The 17,701-nt window shown below is 43.4% G+C and overlaps 1 protein-coding gene across 1 annotated transcript in view; it reads right to left on the bottom strand.

The window, feature by feature from the left end:
- The window catches only part of gpr158a (G protein-coupled receptor 158a), a 723,773-nt gene that overhangs the window by 337,187 nt on the left and 368,885 nt on the right, over window positions 1-17,701 (bottom strand). The window contains exon 3 of the mRNA XM_068051759.1: window positions 4,943-5,045. Coding sequence (XP_067907860.1) covers window positions 4,943-5,045 — 103 coding nt within the window. The remainder of the gene's footprint in view (window positions 1-4,942; window positions 5,046-17,701) is intronic.

The following is a 17,701-nucleotide window of genomic DNA, read 5'->3' as shown; positions in this document are numbered from 1 at the left end:
TTTCACAACCCCCAGGTGACCACACCACATGGAGTATTCAAAGTTCATGATTTGCCGACATTTCAAGTATCTCAATTCTGTCTCTTTGGCTAACAACTCAATCTTCAATTATTGGCATTTATTTTCTATGTTCCACAATGTTTTGTATGTCTATTTTACCTTGTGCAGTTTGTTAACACAATGACCCTGTGCTAAACCTGTAATGGCCTATTTTTCTTTGTTTCCTGTCTGTCTTTAATGAGTTGAATATTATGCAATGAAGTTAATAAATTCTTCAGCCAATTTTGCAGAATGGCTCCGGGTGGAGTCTAGATTTGCGTGTTGTGACATGTCTCTGCTGGAGTTTCTATTCTTGTCTGATAGCCTTTTATGATTGACACTTCAAATGTCACTTCTGAACTCAGACAAAATAATTCATTGTTGGATCTCCAAAGCTAGGTGCAAGGAGCCAATAGTTAAAAAAAAGCATTGAACGGAGGGCCATGGCAGCACATGTAGAAACACTGTACTTTCACTGCTATTGCAAGTGTCTCTCATTCAATCTGACTAATTGTTGTCCTGCAGGACATAGCAAACAACTCACATAATTGACAATTTTTCTGTTCATAGCCTTATCAATCTGAGTTAGCGTAGCTTGAAAACCAATAGGATCCACATCCAACAGGAGTTCTGAGCTTTTGAAGCATTGAAGTATGGTGTGATGGTGTCACACTAAGCAAATCCTTCAATTCCTGTAATGCTTAGGCATTTTTGACTGTTAACAATAATGTTACATCTTTACATATTAGCTCTCACAGTGGCTTCATGGTTGTACCCAGGTCAGGAATAAAGCATCAACCACACACTAGCATCCTCAGTCTGCCTCTCACATCGGAACTGAACTAACTTTATATATGCTTCCTCCTAAAAGATATGAAGCATTTTGACGATGCTTGGTTTCAGCTTTCCTGCTGCAAACAAATTGTAAATGTTGTCTGGGCCTTTGTCATGGACGCACTGTATAGTACATTCTGCTGGTTTAGTTGCTTTACTCTCATGAGAACTGATAGGAGTTCTAGCTTTTGTTTGTCTTTCTCTAATGTATTATAAATATTAATTGCCTTCTAGGTCTTATTTCAGCTCAATGCCTTCCTATTTGAGAATATAATTTTCAGCTGCGCCATGCTTACAGTGGCGCAGTGGTTAGCACTGCAGCCTCACAGCTCCAGCGACCCAGGTTCAATTCTGGGTACTGCCTGTGTGGAGTTTGCAAGTTCTCCCTGTGTCTGCGTGGGTTTCCTCCGGGTGCTCCGGTTTCCTCCCACATGCCAAAGACTTGCAGGTTGATAGGTTAATTGGCCATTATAAATTGCCCCTAGTATAGGTAGGTGGTAGGGAAATATAGGGACAGGTGGGGATGTGGTAGGGATATGGGATTAGTGTAGGATTAGTATAAGTGGGTGGTTGATGGTCGGCACAGACTCGGTGGGCCGAAGGGCCTGTTTCAGTGCTGTATCTCTAAACTAAACTAAACATGCATACGTTAGTTAGCCATAAGATGTTATTAAGGCTTGAAAGAGATATGTTTGCCATTGTGCTCAATTTCTAGATGCTGTATTTGTTTAGAGTACTTACAGACTGTATTTGAACAATGATAGTCCTGGTAATTCATTTTGCTTTTTAAAGACCATAATGTAGAGCACATTGAGATTCCTTTATACTCTTCATCTCATATTTTTTCACAAGATTTTATCATTTCAGTGGTAATTAATTTTTGGAAAGCTTTCATTGAAAGTCAAAATTCACACCCAACTCAAACTTACTGTATATTTATCAGCATGTACCAACTTATTTTCAGCATCAATAGTGTTATGTTTAACTATGTCATAATTAGGCGGTGCATGAACAAGTGCAGTAGGTTGGCACAGTAATATGGAAGCAGCTTATAGATTTATGAATAAGAGTCATATCTGACTCGAAACGTTAACTCTGTTTCTCTCTCCACAGATACTGCCTGACCTGCTGAGTATTTCCAGCACTTTCTGTTTTTATTTCAGATTTCCAGCATCCGCAGTATTTTGCTTTTTTAAAAATGTTTGGTATCTGGTTGCTCTATTGTGAAAGCACCTGTTGCTTGTGACACAGGCTCCTTGGAAATTTGTAGTGGTAGTTATTGGGCCAGAGTAACAAATAAAAATAATTGTATGCAATATATTCTTGTACTCATTAATCTTACTTTCTATGTCATGTTTTAATAATGGAAATTTGTAAGAGGCTAATGGAAAAAATTCTATGTTAACCTTTTACAAGGGAAAACCTCATGTCAAATTTCACCATCACGGTTTGTTGACGAACCATTGAGATCATTTAGCATGATTTTTTTAAAAATCATCTACCCTTTCCTTTCCATCAGTGACTGAAAGGGCTGAATTTTTCCAGCTTGGCGGCGAGCTTCAAAAATGGCACGGCGCACGGGCGAGATGTGTGCCGCGGAACTGCTGTGATATTTAGCGCGACAGCTCTTATGCATGGCTGGGGCAGTCGACCCGCCCCGATGACGTGGAGGGGGCAGGCGCTCCATCCCCGGCAAAGGTGTCTGGTGCCACCTCGCAGGCGCCGGTGCCATTTTTAAAGGGCTTCCAGCCCTTTAGTTCAATTTAGATTTTAAAGTAACAGGACCTGAAAATGTAAAATGAAGAATTTATTAAAAGTTTCAAACCCCTCTCCCACCCGCCCAATGAGTAAACAGTTTATTAGTTGCCCTCACCCCCTCAAAAAAACTGACGTTACAATCCCGACCTCTTCCCCCACCCCAAAGTTTATTAACTTTGACCTTTACTCCTTCCCACCACTCCCTGGATCAATCAGGAAGCTTTCACCCCACTCCCCATCCCCACTCTGAAAACCTAACTCCTCCCCCCTCCCCACCAGTGTTCCGCCTCAGATCTCCGAACGCCCAATTTGTGGCACTGAGCGTTACCAGGAGATGTGAGCCATCTGCAGAATAAGGCAAAGGCAGATGGCAGCCATGATGGGGCCTGCCGCTGCCTTGCAGTAGAGAGGAGGCCCCATAATGGAGGGTCAGCAGACTCACCAGGCACAAAAGAGGCCAACTGAAAGGTACTGTACCCGATCCAGAGCAATATCCCCCAGGTCCCAAAAGTTGGTGCATATAAAAAAACCTTCAATTCTGTCCGCATTGAACCTGACAGCTGTGTACTAATGTGCACCAGACTGGTTGGGCTCAGCGATTTGAAAATCACCTTCTCGCCATCCCCGGCCCATGAACAAGCTTCTCACAGAGTTTAACAGGCTGTTAATTGGAGGCGAGCAGGTTCTCGGCTTACCCCACCCCACCCTCACTTTGAAAATGCGAGCGCGTGCCAGAGGCATCGGGACACTGACACACCATCCTAGTGTGCTATTTTCAAAGCACGCCCGCTCCTGTTCAGGCCCCCATGGGCAACTGAAAATCCTGTCCACTGTGCCTCCATAACCAGAACTGAACACTGTACTTAAATGCAGTCCAACCAGAAACATTTGGCCATGATGTCTTCTGAGTAGCATTCTGGATGCCTCTGGGGTGTAGGAGAGAACGCTACAATCTGCAAACTGGGAACATTGAAAGGAAGAATGTCACAGATCAGCCACTATCTCATTGAATTGTCGAACAGTCATGAGGGGCTAAATGGTCTACTCCTGTTCTTATGTTCTTATGCAATGTCCCTATAAACTTGGGAGAGGAGAAATGAGACGAATGCCTCTGTATAGGGGGTGGGCTGTTTAATATTTAATTAGTTAGTGGAGGAAATCACAAACTTTCTTCATTTCACAAAAAGGATGAGATTGAAAAAGGTTGCGAAGCACTGTAGTAAAATTAAACAAATCATAAGGTGTGATCTTAATTGTTACACATCTGATTCTATGTTGAGAGCCTTTAGTATTTTTCCTTTAATAATCCTTTTATACTGTCTTGGCTGAGAAGCCTTTATTACCATGAAGTGTGCCCAAATAACTTCTATTCATATCTCTTATGAATGCTATGATACAGCTGTTTGAATGCAGTAGATATTTAAAATGTTTGTAATAAATTTATTGGCCAGACCTTGCTGGAATGGGGCATTTCACAGCATACAACGGTAGCTAGAAGTTTTTTCTGCACCGTTCAGCACGAAATTTATTGGAAATGATATTTTATCAAATCCAGTCAGGGATAGAATATTATCACCTATACATGTACAATTGATTGGCACCCCATCTACAAATATTTACTCCCTCCACCACCGACGCACAGTGGCAGCAGTGTGTACCATCTGCAAGATGCACTGCAGAAATGCACCAAGGCTCCTTAGACAGCACCTTCCAAACCCGCGACATCTACCAACTAGAAGGACAAGGGCAGCAAATACATGGGAACACCACCACCTGCAAATTCCCCTCCAAGTCACACACCATCCTGACTTGGAACTATATTGCTGTTCCTTCACTGTCGCTGGGTCAAAATCCTGGAACTCCCTTCCTAACAGCACTGTGGGTGTACTTACCCCAAATGGACTGCAGCGGTTCAAGAAGGCAGCTCACCACCACCTTCTCAAGGGCAATTAGGGATGGGCAATAAATGCTGGCCTGGCCAGCGTCGCCCACATCCCATGAATGAATTAAAGAAAACACATAAGCTTACTATGATTCACTCCCAGCACAGTTTACAGTAACAAATTCCACAGTAAGGTGATATAGCAGAGTTTATTTCAGGTAGTTATATAAATCAAACATCTGGAAGACATTTTTACCTGACCTTTGGGTGAATTACAGATTACAGAGGTGCAAGGGATATCACTTTTAAATGATTACATAAACCCAGCCCCAAAGGTCCTTGGGAATTAAGTGCATGCCCCTGACAAGATAAAAAAAAGATACTGCATTATTAATCAGGCCTATTTCTTGCCAAGCAGGAGGCACTTACCATCAAAGCTTTTCAATGAGACACCGCCGGGACGATAGAATCCAGACTTACAAGGACAGTCATAGACTCCCAGCATGAATCCTCGGCCTTTAGGTGAAATACACTAGAAAGGGGAAACAAATGACAGAATAACTTGAAGTAGCTTACGTCAAGGTGTGTAAATTGCCAGAAAAATATAAACTGACATTTGTACAATGATTGTATTAATATAGACAATAAATCTAAATTGCTGGCATTGATTGAAGGTTCTGGCTGAAATGCAAATCACAAGGCGGTGAACTTTCATCTCTGGCCCTGACCAGCCCAATAATAAATCGAATAACTATAATGGTTGGCCACCAACAAAGTCCATTAGGGTTTGTACCTTGCATCGCCATGAAAAGTTGTTAAATCACCGCAACAATGGAACAAAGATTTAGGCATTTGGAACTCTGTCTAGCTTTGTACATAACATTACTGTTAGTTTTGTTGCTCACAAGGCCAGAGGGGCTGAGAGAGCTGCAAAAACTGTAAAAAGAATCTGCATTACAGAGCAAGTTCAGTTGTGGCTGCAGGTAATAGCCTCGCTAGTTAATGAGAGGAAGATACATTATAACTTTCCCCACCAGGCAAGAAGGAAGATTGCAGTTAAAATGGAGTGGTTCTGTTTCCTGTCCCGTTCTGGACAATTTCCAATTAACCGCTGCTAATTTCAGCAGCAACTGAGGCACCAGCCAGACTCTGGCATCAAAGTTTATTGGGGTCCTGTGATGTCAATGGGATCCTCATGGTATTTTAACAGGGGCCTGTGTGGGAAAGCTGCCGTGCCTTTCTCGCTTGGCAAAAGTGTGTCTGCCGCTTGGCTGTAAACAGAAGAAGGCCTCTAAGGTAATAATAAAACACTCCTCTGCGGGGATAGTTGGATCCTTTGTTCCCCACATGGAAAGCCTGGACCTCTTTTGCCCCCTTTCCACCCACCAACACGCGAGACCTTTTCAAACACACTTGCTTGTCTATATTTCTCTCTTCCTCCATCCCCATGAATTTTATCGGTTAGAAATTGGCCTTAGTGAACCAGGTGGGTTTTGACCACAATCAATGATGGTTTCATGGCATCATTACTGAGACTAGCTTCATTTCCAGATTTTTATTAATTGAATTTATTATTATTTATTATTATAATTGAATTGAATTAAATTTAATGGTGGGATTTGATCTGTGGCCCCAAGGCATTAGCCTGGTTTCTGGATTATTAGCATTAGTGACATTATCACTACGCCACCATCTTATAATCTACAAAGTTAGGTGGTGAGGGATAGAACTAGAGCCAATCTTTACACACATTTTTAAGCATTTATTTACAGAGATACACATTATAAACCTGCACCTCCTCACTCGACAAACACAGTTTCAGTCTGTTCCTTTGTAAAGGGGCACAAGTGAAATCCCAGATAATGTCCACTACCCACATACAATTAAATACAATTAGTATATAATTAACACCCTTTGACCCTTCTCAACTCCCAGATGACCCTCATCCTGCCATCTGGCAAAGTGCAGATGGTGTGACCATGGACCTCTTGTTTTCTACCCTCCCATCACCCCACCCCCCAAATTCCCTCACACCAACCTTCCCCTTTCTGATTTCCTGCTTTCAGACACCCAAGAACCTCCACCTGACCAGCCACAACACACATAGGAGAAAGAGAGAGTGCAACAGCACAGCACCGATGGAGAGACCCCGTCACTTGATCTGACACTCGCAGCCACCAGCTCAGATACCAGCACTGCAGATACCTCAGAGTTGGAATCTGCATGTACAGAGTCACCAGGCATGAGTGGGCTGCAGTGAGGTTGGGGAAACGGATAGCTTGTAAGCCAACTCACAGGAGGGTGAGGTTGCAGATGAGTTCTGCTACAGAGGACTTGATGCAGACTTCAACGGGGCAACATACAGGAGAAGACTGCTGGGGATGCACACCAAAATTCTGGGTGCGTTGGCCAGCCTACCAGATAGCCTACTGTCATTGATAAGCAGCATGGAGGAGTCCGGCTCCAACTTGATAGAGGGCATCGGGCAGAGCTTGCCTGTTATGCAGCCTCTGATTCATCTCCCTGTCATGCTGCAGACCCAGAGGCACTGCCACTGCTTCCCCTATACCTGTTGCAGCCTTCGTGTGGACAGGTCACCAGATCCTCTGCCCTCCCTGTGAGGATGCAGCAGCACTCTCTGCCAAAGCTCAGAACTCACCACAAAACCGCAAAAAATACTCCAGAGTACTTCCAGAAACTTTGCAATAGCAGATAATTTTCAATTATCTTAGCTGCAAATTGAGTGCTTGGCCATAACACTACTCCTGAGACCCTCCTACAACTGAATGCATGTTCTTTGGTGAGTGGCAAGCGAATATATTGAATGGACCTGCATAGTCCAAGTTCACAAATCAGCCAATGGGGCTGAGTGATGTCATGACAACACCATTTGGGAGACTTCAGGTGCATGCAGGGATGCCTGCACAAGCATCCTTATCAGCAGGGGCCCATGCAGGCCACACTGAGAGTAGCTGGAGGAGCAGTGTGCCCCACCTGGAGGGTCTCCAGCTTTTGTCATGCCGTCTCCAGTGGTGCTATGACTCTAAACTTTGCAACCTCTATGCCTATTTTTTCCCTTTCTTCACTTCTTCTAATGCTCTACTTTTTCAATTGCTTTTATTCTCCTATGATTGCTAAATGTCTTTAATAACACACCAAAGAAATAAATAGGACCCTAGAGATTGATATAAATAGATCAGAATCATAAATTAGAAAATTACAGATTTCTAGCCTATTGGACTGTACACCTACTGGTGACAATTTATTGTGCAACTACCAGCATTTGAGAGAGCTCTGCACTCTTTTATCAAGAATACATTTCATAATTTATATTTTATATCGTTCGAGAAATATTTTCCTCCTTCATTCTGTGTGAGGTAAATATAATTCTGTATATCAAAAACAGCCGCAGGTGTGTTAATTATGAATGATTTTATCAAGAGCTGGGACTACTAAAACCGAGAAATGAAACTTAAATGGTAAAAAATAAGCACCAAATGGGATGGGTGAAGAAATGCAATAGAGACTTCCACTCATTGATTTAGCCTCAAAGCAGCATGGGCATAAATTCCCCTTGGGCAATTCCACAAAAGACACCCATTGATAAATGAATACATCTAGGACCAAAGGGGTACTGTCTATGAACCATCAGAACTGCTGGAGATCGGGGGTAGATGGGAGTGTGGAATTCGAGACAGAAACAGATCAGCCATGATCTTATTAAATGGCAGAGCAGGTTCAATGGGCTGAATGGCCTATTTCCGCTCCAAATTCGTATGGTCATATGATCTACCAGAAGAACTGCCATATCCATACTGAAGAACAAAGTGAATTGAAAGATGTGATAGAGCAGTTTTAATTGATGTAATTGAAAATTGGTATAGGGGGCGGCTTACAACACTGCCTTCTCAACCAATCAACATAACTGCTCTTCATTGTGGACAATGGGATCCGTATGATTTTATTAATTGATTTATGCAAAAAATGCCTGGAGTTTAACAGAATAAATATGCATGGTCAAGGTATTAGTGCTATAGACAGCAGGAGAATTATTTCTGAGATTAGTCAACTAAAATAACAAAGGAAATCTAAGCGTTACGGTCGAGGAGTACATAAAGACTAAATATAAATGAAGAAGACTGGGGGCTATAGCCAACACTGATGAAGAATGCAACATAATAAAAGGAGACATTAGAAAACTTGCACATTGGGCAGTTAGGTGGCAGATGAACCTTAACATTGATAAATGTGAGGTGATGCACTTTGGTAGGAGAAACAGAAACATTACCTACACCTCAGAAAATAAGATCCTGAATGGGGTAGAAAAGCAAGAGGATCTAGTGGTACAGGTGAAGATATCATTAAAAGCAACATTTCAGGCCAGCAAAGCAATTAGAAATGCTACCAAAGCATTGAGACTTATTTCTAGGGGTATGGAATTCAAAAGTAGCGATGTTAAACTCGTATAGGATCCTGGTTAGGCCGCTTTTAATGTACTGTACATAGTTGTAGCCTCCATACCATAAAAAGGACATGGAAGCACAAGTGAAAGTGCAAAAAAAGATTCATAAGAATGGTACCAGAACTGAGAGATTACACCTATCAGGAATTATTGAGCTGGTTGCAACCTTTTTCTTCAGGGCGGCACAGTGGCGCAGTGGTTAGCACCGCAGCCTCACAGCTCCAGGGACCCGGGTTCGATTCCGGGTACTGCCTGTGTGGAGTTTGCAAGTTCTCCCTGTGTCTGCGTGGGTTTTCTCCGGGTGCTCCGGTTTCCTCCCACAAGCCAAAAGACTTGCAGATTGATAGGTAAATTGGCCATTATAAATTGTCACTAGTATAGGTAGGTGGTAGGGAAATATAGGGACAGGTGGGGATGTTTGGTGGGAATATGGGATTAGTGCAGGATTAGTATAAATGGGTGGTTGATGTTCGGCACAGACTCGGTGGGCCGAAGGGCCTGTTTCAGTGCTGTATCTCTAATCTAATCTTAAAAAAAAAAGAGACTTAGAGGAAACTTGATCGAGGTTATTAACATTTTGACTGGTTTGGACAGGGTGGATGTGGGAGAATCCAACACTAGGAGCCATAAATACTGCCACAGGCGCCCACTGCCTATGTACAGACAAATGTGAGTTCTCACCAGCTTACTCATTAGCATACTCCAGTCTGGTTAATGGTGGGTACTGGGATCGCAGCCCATGGAATTTCAGGGTCATTGTATTTGGAGCACTTTTTGTGAATTTGATTTCATGTTAGCAAACCAAGGCTAATTCCCATTGTACCTGTAACTCAAATAAATATTTCTGCATAAAATTTGAGGCTGCATTGTGGCTAACGCACTAACTAGATACTAAGTACTCCAGCACACAGCAGACTACAGAATTGTAGCTCATGAAAAGAAACGTATGAATTGATATAGTGCCTTTCACAACTTGAAGATATCCCAAAGCACTTTGAAGCATAGTCACTGCTATAATGTAGGAAACACAGCAGACAATTTGTGCACAACAAGCTTCCACAAACAGTAATGGGACTGGATAATCTGTTTTTTTTTAATTGATGTTGATTAATGGATAAATATTAGCCAGGGCACCAGGGACAACTCTTCTGCTCTTCTTTGAAATACTGTCACGGAATCTTTTACGTCCACCTGAGAAAGCAGACAGGGCCTCGATTTAACAAAAGACAGCATCTCTGACAGTGCAGCACTCCCTCAGTACTGCACTGGAGTGTTAGCCTAGAGGTTTTTTGCTCAAGCCTCTGGATGGACCCTTAATCCACAATTGACTGCCTCACAGCAAGAATGCTACCTATTGAATCACGGAATCGGGAGATCTTCTCTCCCTATTCTGTGATCTCCACGAGTCCATGGCTCAACTGCTCTCCCAGTGCATAGCTCAGCAAAAATAACCAGATTGAGATCATGGAAACGTTATTTGTTGAAAGAAACTGAAGAGCATTGAATAATATAGGTTATAAGGTTATGCAGATAATTGACGTTTCACTTGATTGTCTTTTGGAGACAGAGAAAAATTTCATAGAACATTCCCTAAGATTACAGTTTGTGGAAAGAACAAGAGTGATAAAGGAAAGATCTTTTCTTATTCCATGCTTTTTTAATGCAACACTCAGTAGTTTTGTGTCACTTTCATTTGTCATGACATTTAGACTAAATTTATGGTCACATGTCCATATTTGGGGCCGGATTTTATAAACTCGCCACTGATCTCATCAGTGAGCTTCAAAAATGTCAGTCTGCCTGAGCGGAATGCTCGTCGTGGAGCCACCACGATATTGGTGGCCCTTCCATGGCTGGCCTCTCCCGGAGGCACTTTCCGGTCCACTCCTCCATTACCCCGACACCCCGTCCCCTTCCTATGGCACCTTCCCATGCAATTGCAGAAGGTGTAATACCTGCCCTTTTACCTCCTCTCTCCTCACTATCCAAGGCCCAAAACACTCCGTTCAGGAGAAGCAGCGATTTACTTCTACTTCTTTCAATTTAATATACTGTATTCGCTGTTCACAATGCGGTCTCCTCTAGATTGGGGAGAACAAACGCAGATTGGGAAACCGCTTTGTGGAACACCTCCGCTCAGTCCAAAAGCATGACCCCAAGCTTCCCATTTCAACACTCCCCCCTGCTCTCGTGCCCACATTTCTGTCTTTGGCGTGCTCCAGTGTTCCAGTGAACATTAATGCAAGCTCGAGGAGCAGCACCTGATCTTTTGATTAGGCACGCTACAACCTTGCGGACTGAACATTGAGTTCAATAACTTCAGAGCATGACTGGCCGAATTTTTAATATTTTATTTTTTAACCATGTGTCTGCTTTTCATGTAGTCAGAGCTGCTCAATACTCTGCTATTAGCACTCTCTCTGGACTAATGCTTTGTCTTTCACCACAAGCATTAACACAATCTTTGCCTTTGTCCTAGGACAGTTTTGTGATTTAATCTCCCTCTGCCCTATCAAACACCTTCCCCTTTATTCTCTCCCCCACCCCCCTCCACTTGCTTAAAACAAAATTATTTTCTAACCTTTGTCAGTTCTGATGAAAGGTCACAGCCATAGAGTGATACAGCACTGAAACAGGCCCTTCGGCCCACTGAGTCTGTGCCGACCATCAACCACCCATTTTTAATAATCCTACATTAATCCCATATTCCCTACCACATCCCCACAATCCTCCTACCACCTACCTATACTAGGGGCAATTTATAATGGCCAATTTACCTATCAACCTGTAAGTCTTTGGCTGTGGGAGGAAACCAGAGCACCCAGCAGAAACCCACACAGTCACAGGGAGAACTTGCAAACTCTGCACAGGCAGTGCCCATAATTGAACCCAGGTCGCTGGAGCTGTGAGGCTGTAGTGCTAACCACTGCGCCACTGTTTCACCCACAGACCTAAAAGGTTACCTTTGCTTCTCTCTCCACAGATGCTGCCAGACCTGTTGCGTATTTCCAGCACTTCTTGTTTTTATTTCAGATTTCCAGCATCTGCAGTATTTTGCTTGTATTTTTTTTGTCTTTATTTTGTAACAGATCTCTGCAGAGAGAATTTCTGTATTTTTTCAGTGTGTGTGTGAGTGTGTGTGTGGGAAATTTAAAAAGGGTACTTTTATATTTCAATCTGTGTGTTTATGCTTTGCTTCATTACTGGAAAAGTCTTGTTTGATAATAAACTGTTAATTTTGTAGTTTATTAAAGAAACCTGGTTGGTGTATTTTATTCTGTGATAAAGAGTAGAGTATATGATTGACAGAATCAGTAACTGGGTAAACATTTTAAAATATATGTTGTCACCAGCAGGGAAGTGGGACTTGAAAAGACAATGCACTCCTCCCACCTTGGTCGCAACAGAACAGAGAGAGTAGGATGGTTTCTGTTAACCATTCTTCTGGTGGCATTGTCATTTGACCCCAATGTCATTTGTTTGTGCTGCTACCTTCTTTTGGGCCTCCTTATCTCGAGAGACAATGGATACGCGCCTGGAGGTGGTCAGTGGTTTGTGAAGCAGCGCCTGGAGTGGCTATAAAGGCCAATTCTAGAGTGACAGGCTCTTCCACAGGTGCTGCAGAGAAATTTGTTTGTCGGGGCTGTTGCACAGTTGGCTCTCCCCTTGCGCCTCTGTCTTTTTTCCTGCCAACTACTAAGTCTCTTCGACTGCTACCACTCATGATGCAAGAAGCAATGTTGAATCCGTGGCTGTTACTTGCAATATCTGAAAGCCTAACTGAATGCCTGAAAATGTTGTTATTTATCTTAACAGGGTACCCAGCAGTAATTCAAGAATTTCCCATTTGCTGCGCATAAGTACAGAAGTAATGAGTGCCAATTTCACCAGATTGACAGAATGGAAGTTTCCCATCTCCACAGGTCACAACCCAGATCACAGTGATAGAAAATGATTGGACTGGACCGAATTAAGAGCGAGACATGAGTTTTCTCGACAACCTTCAGAAGGGGACTACAATGTTCCATCATTGGAATAAATGGACCATGGGAGTTATTTTGGGTGCTGTGCAGTGCTGTGCTAAGAAGAATGCACCTGTTTAAAATTATGTTTTAGCCTGCAATTTAGGGGCTAATTGGTGATTTCCATGATTTAAACGCGCCTGGAGGTGTTAGAACAGACACTTAGCACTCAGCACTGATTGGAAGAAATTTTCCTGGAGGGGTATATGTGGCCTCCATGTACCCATTTCCACTGAATGTATGGAGTGTGCTGGCTGACACACAATGGGACGTTTCAGAATGGCTCAGGGACCGAAATACAGGGTGCACCATTCCTCATGCGTAGCATTGGTTTTGGTGAAGGAGGCCCAGAGGAGGAGGGATATCTAGTATCCCCAGGGGAGAGGAGTCCATTTCACCCTTCTGTCCCTCTCTCCTGTAACAGCTAGTGCTGCTCTGCCTGGCCTCATCTGCTCCTCCCTTTCTTCCTCTAAACTAAGGGGGACCACAAGAAAGATCCCCTCAACAAGGCATTCCCTTTCTCCTGGTGACTCCTACAATGTCTCCAATAAGGTAGTGTAGTGCAGCATTCATTCACTTTAGGTGAGATCCTCAGAGAATTTCCGGGAAAAATGTTGACAGAGTGTTGGTGAAGTCTTGACTAAGTGTCCCAGGAAGTCTCCCAATGTGTCTCAAAAGTCCTTTTAGTTAGTCGATCTCCAGCAACAAGTGAACTGTGGAAGCTGAGCATGGCTTTAAGTAGCACTGGAAATCCTCAGCAACAATTTCTTTACTCCTGCTCAGCTGATTCTTGTTAGGAGAGTTCATTAATTGCAGCATTAGCCAGCAAAATGGCGTGCAGCCTCCTTAATGAGTGCTGGCAGCCAATTCAGAGCTTTAAGGATCCTCAGGGCGGCCATTCAACTCCTTTACCAAGATGGCATCTTGAGGTAAAGGTGAGCTAAATCGGTGTTGGAGCTTAAGACCCCCTCGTGGCTACCTTAAAGGCTCTTTAGTGCCTAAAGTATCTGGGAAAAATTGCCCCCTTGTGCAAAACTAAGGTTGCTGTCTGATGACCTGAATTTTCATGAGATTTCCCACTTTATATCAGCTCTTCTAGCAACTTTTGATTCTTATTTGTCCTAAACTGTTTGCACATGATTTTCAAGCTAAGGTTGCTGAATGATTGTGACCAATGAACTGTAGAACAGAAGTAGGTAGACAATATCATGAGCAAGATTTCTTCACTGACTTCTTGGTTTGGTCTCCTCAGTGCAGTAAGAAAACATACCATTTGCCCACCATCTGTTTATTTCTGCCTATTAGAAAAAGCATCAACCACCTCTATAAGGGTAATATATTACCCTTGCTAATATATTATCAAGAAGATGTCAATGTTAATGCCATCCACCAGGTCACTGATGAAGATGTTAGACAAGAGCGTATCACTGAGATAATGCAATAAGATGAATATCAATTTGTCATCAACAAAAATACCAACATACATTTATACAGTACCTTTAAGATAAGAAACATCCTAAGGCACTTCACAGGATCGTTATAAAGCAAAACTGGATGCCGACCCACATAAGGCGATATTAGAGCAGATGGCCAAGAACGTAGTCAAAGAGGTAGATTTTAAGAAGCGCCTTAAAGGAAGAAAAAGAGGTAGAGAGTCGGTGAGATTTAGGGAGGGATTTCCAGAGCTTAGGGCCTTAGCAGCTGAAGACACAGCCACCAATGGTAGAGCATTTACAATTGGGAATGTTTTCGAGGCCAGAATTAGAAGAGTGCAGGAATCTCAGAGGGTTGTGCAGCTGGAGGAGATTACAGAGAGAGGGAGGGGCAAGGCCATGGAATGACTTGAAAAACATGATGAAAATTTTAAAATGAAGGCTTTGCTTAACCAGGAGCCAATGTAGGTCAGCGAGTACAGGGATGAAGCGTGAACAGGACTTCGTGCAAGTTAAGACACGGCCAGCCAGGTTTTGGATGATCACAAATTTACAGAGGCCAGAATGTGGGAGACCAGCCATGAGTGTATTCGAATAGTCAAGTCTAGAGGTAATGAAGGCATGAATAAGGGTTTCAGCAGCAGATGAGCTGAGGCAGGGCAAAGTTGGACGATGCTACGGAGGTGGAAATAGATGGTCTGAGTGATGGCGCAGATCTGTGGTCATCTTGGTGTCAAATATGACACCAAGGTTGCAAACAGTCTGGTTTAGTCTCAGACAGTTGCCAGGGAGAGAGATGGAGTTGGTAGCTAAGGAACAGAGTTTGGAGCAGGGAATGAAGAAAATGGCTTCAGTCTTCCCAATATTTAATTGGAGGAATTTCTGCGCATCCAGTACTGGATATCAGATAAACAGTCAGTTAATTTAGCAACAGTGGAAGAGTTGAGACAGGTGGTGATGAGGCAGAGCTGAGTGTCATCAGCGTACATGCAAAAACTAACCCTGTGCTTTTGGATAATGTCATCAAGGGGCAGCATGTCAGTGAGAAATAGGAGGAGGGCCAAGGATAGATCCTTGAGGTACATCAGAGGTAACGGTGCTGGAGCACGAAGAGAAGCCATTGCATATGATGAGCTGACTACGATTAGATAAATAAGAATGGAACCAGGTGAGTGCAGTCTCACCAAGCTGGATGAGAGTGGAGAGGCAGGGGTCAACGACGTCAAAGGCTGCAGGCGGGTCAAGAAGGATGAGGAGGGAAAGTTTGCCTTTGTCACAGTTACATAGGATGTCACTTGTGACTTTGATAAGAGCTGGTTTGGAATTGTGGCGTGGCAGAAACCCAATTGGAGGGATTCAAACATGGAGTTCTGGGAAAGGTAGACATGGATTTGGGAGATGACAACATGTTCAAGGACTTTGGACAGGAAAAGGAAGTTGGAGATGGTGGCAGTAGTTTGCAAGGATGGTGAGGTCAAGGGCAATGTGCCCTCTAATTCTTTTTTTTGTAGTGCGCAGGTAATTTGTTTAAATCTATGGGACCTTTAAATTTTTTTGCATGGCTTGTGCATGGCGAACAGGAGCTTTCTGGTTGATGCATGGCCACGCGGTTTAGAGGGAACATTGTTCAAGTGTCAGTTTTTTGATGAGAGGGGTAATAACGGACAACTTATCATAAAATAGAATCATAGAAGGTTACAGCACAGAAGGAGGCCATTCAGCCAGTCTCGTTCACACTGGCCCACTGCAAGTGCAAGTTAGCTAGTTCTTCTTCCCTATCTTTCAACGTAGCCCGGCAGGTGCTTATCTAATTCCCTTTTGAGAGCCACGATTGAATCTGTCTCCACCACACTCTTAGGCAGTGCATTCCAGACCCTAACCACTCACTGCATAAAAATGTTCTTCCTCATTTCGCCTTTGGTTCTTTTGCCAATCACTTTAAATCAATGTCCTCTGGTTCGCGACCCTTTCACCAATGGGAACAGTTTCTCCCTATCTACTCTGTCCAGACCCCTCCTGAGTTTGAACACATATCAAATTTCCTCTCAAGCTTATCTTCTCTGAGGAGAACAACCCCATGTGACAGGAACAATTCTCGTAAATCTTTTCTTCACCCTCTCTAATGCCTTCACATCCTTCCTAAAGTGTGGTGCCCAAAATTGGACACAATACCCCTGCTGAGGTTGAACCAGTGTTTTATAAATAGGGCCCTACCAAATTCATGGTCAGATTTTACAAATTTCATGGTCACAGCATTTTAAGTATCTGAGTACTGCTGAAAATAGAGACATGTTGTCGAATCTTTTCATCTTGCACTCATCAGGACAATCCTCAAGAATACCAATGAAGGGAAAACAATGACTTTGTACTGTATAAGAGAGTGCTGATTGGTTGGCAAGCAAGCTCTGATTGGTAGAGGCGTTGCCATGGAGATAGCACCAGTTTATGGTGACTGACAGTTAACTGCCAAACTTTGTTTGAAATTTAACCCAGGCAGTTTGACTCTGATTGGTCAAGGCACTGCCCTGAGGAATGAAACAGCGAATGGCTGTCACATATCTTGTTTAGCTGCAACATGTGCAATGTTTGTACATGTTCTTTTTGTCTTTCTTCCCCTCCAAAGGTCAGAAACTTTTAACATTACCCCTTCCCATCACCCCCTACACCAATCAGGAAAGTTTTACCCTGCTCCCCCTCTCCTGCACTGATATACTTACCTCTGCCCCCCCTCCTTACCAGTGTTCCGCCATCCATCACTGGTTGGAGATTGGATGGCGTGGGAATGCTGGCTGTTGACCGCAATATCGGAGAGTGATGACCAGCAGCACCAGGTAATCTATTAATTCATTAATTTACATTGATTGCCATATGTAAATATGTCTCCCATTGTGGAGTGGTGGGGGGACTGCCACGAGGCCTCGCCGCTGCCAGTAATATGGGACGGGGCCTTCCCAGCAACAAGGTGCGTGGTGGGCCTCTGCTGGATGCATTTTCCAGGACCCCCACCGCGACCCCCTGACTTGTGCCTTGTAGATAGTGGACAGACATTGGGGAGTCAGGAGGTGAGTTACTCGTTGCAGAATTCCTAGCACCTGATCTGCTCTTGTAGCCACAGTATTTATGTGGCCGGTCCAGTTCAGTTTCTGGTCAATGGTGACCCTCCCAGGATGTTGATAGTGGGGTTCAGCGATAGTTATGTAATTGAACATCAAGGGGAGATAGTTAGATTCTCTCTTGTTTGAGATGATCATTGCCTGGCACTTGTGTGGCA

Source organism: Heterodontus francisci, chromosome 2 (assembly GCF_036365525.1).
Source record: "Heterodontus francisci isolate sHetFra1 chromosome 2, sHetFra1.hap1, whole genome shotgun sequence".
Classification (NCBI taxonomy): Eukaryota; Metazoa; Chordata; class Chondrichthyes; order Heterodontiformes; family Heterodontidae; genus Heterodontus; species Heterodontus francisci.
This window is presented reverse-complemented; position numbering and strand designations above follow the sequence as displayed.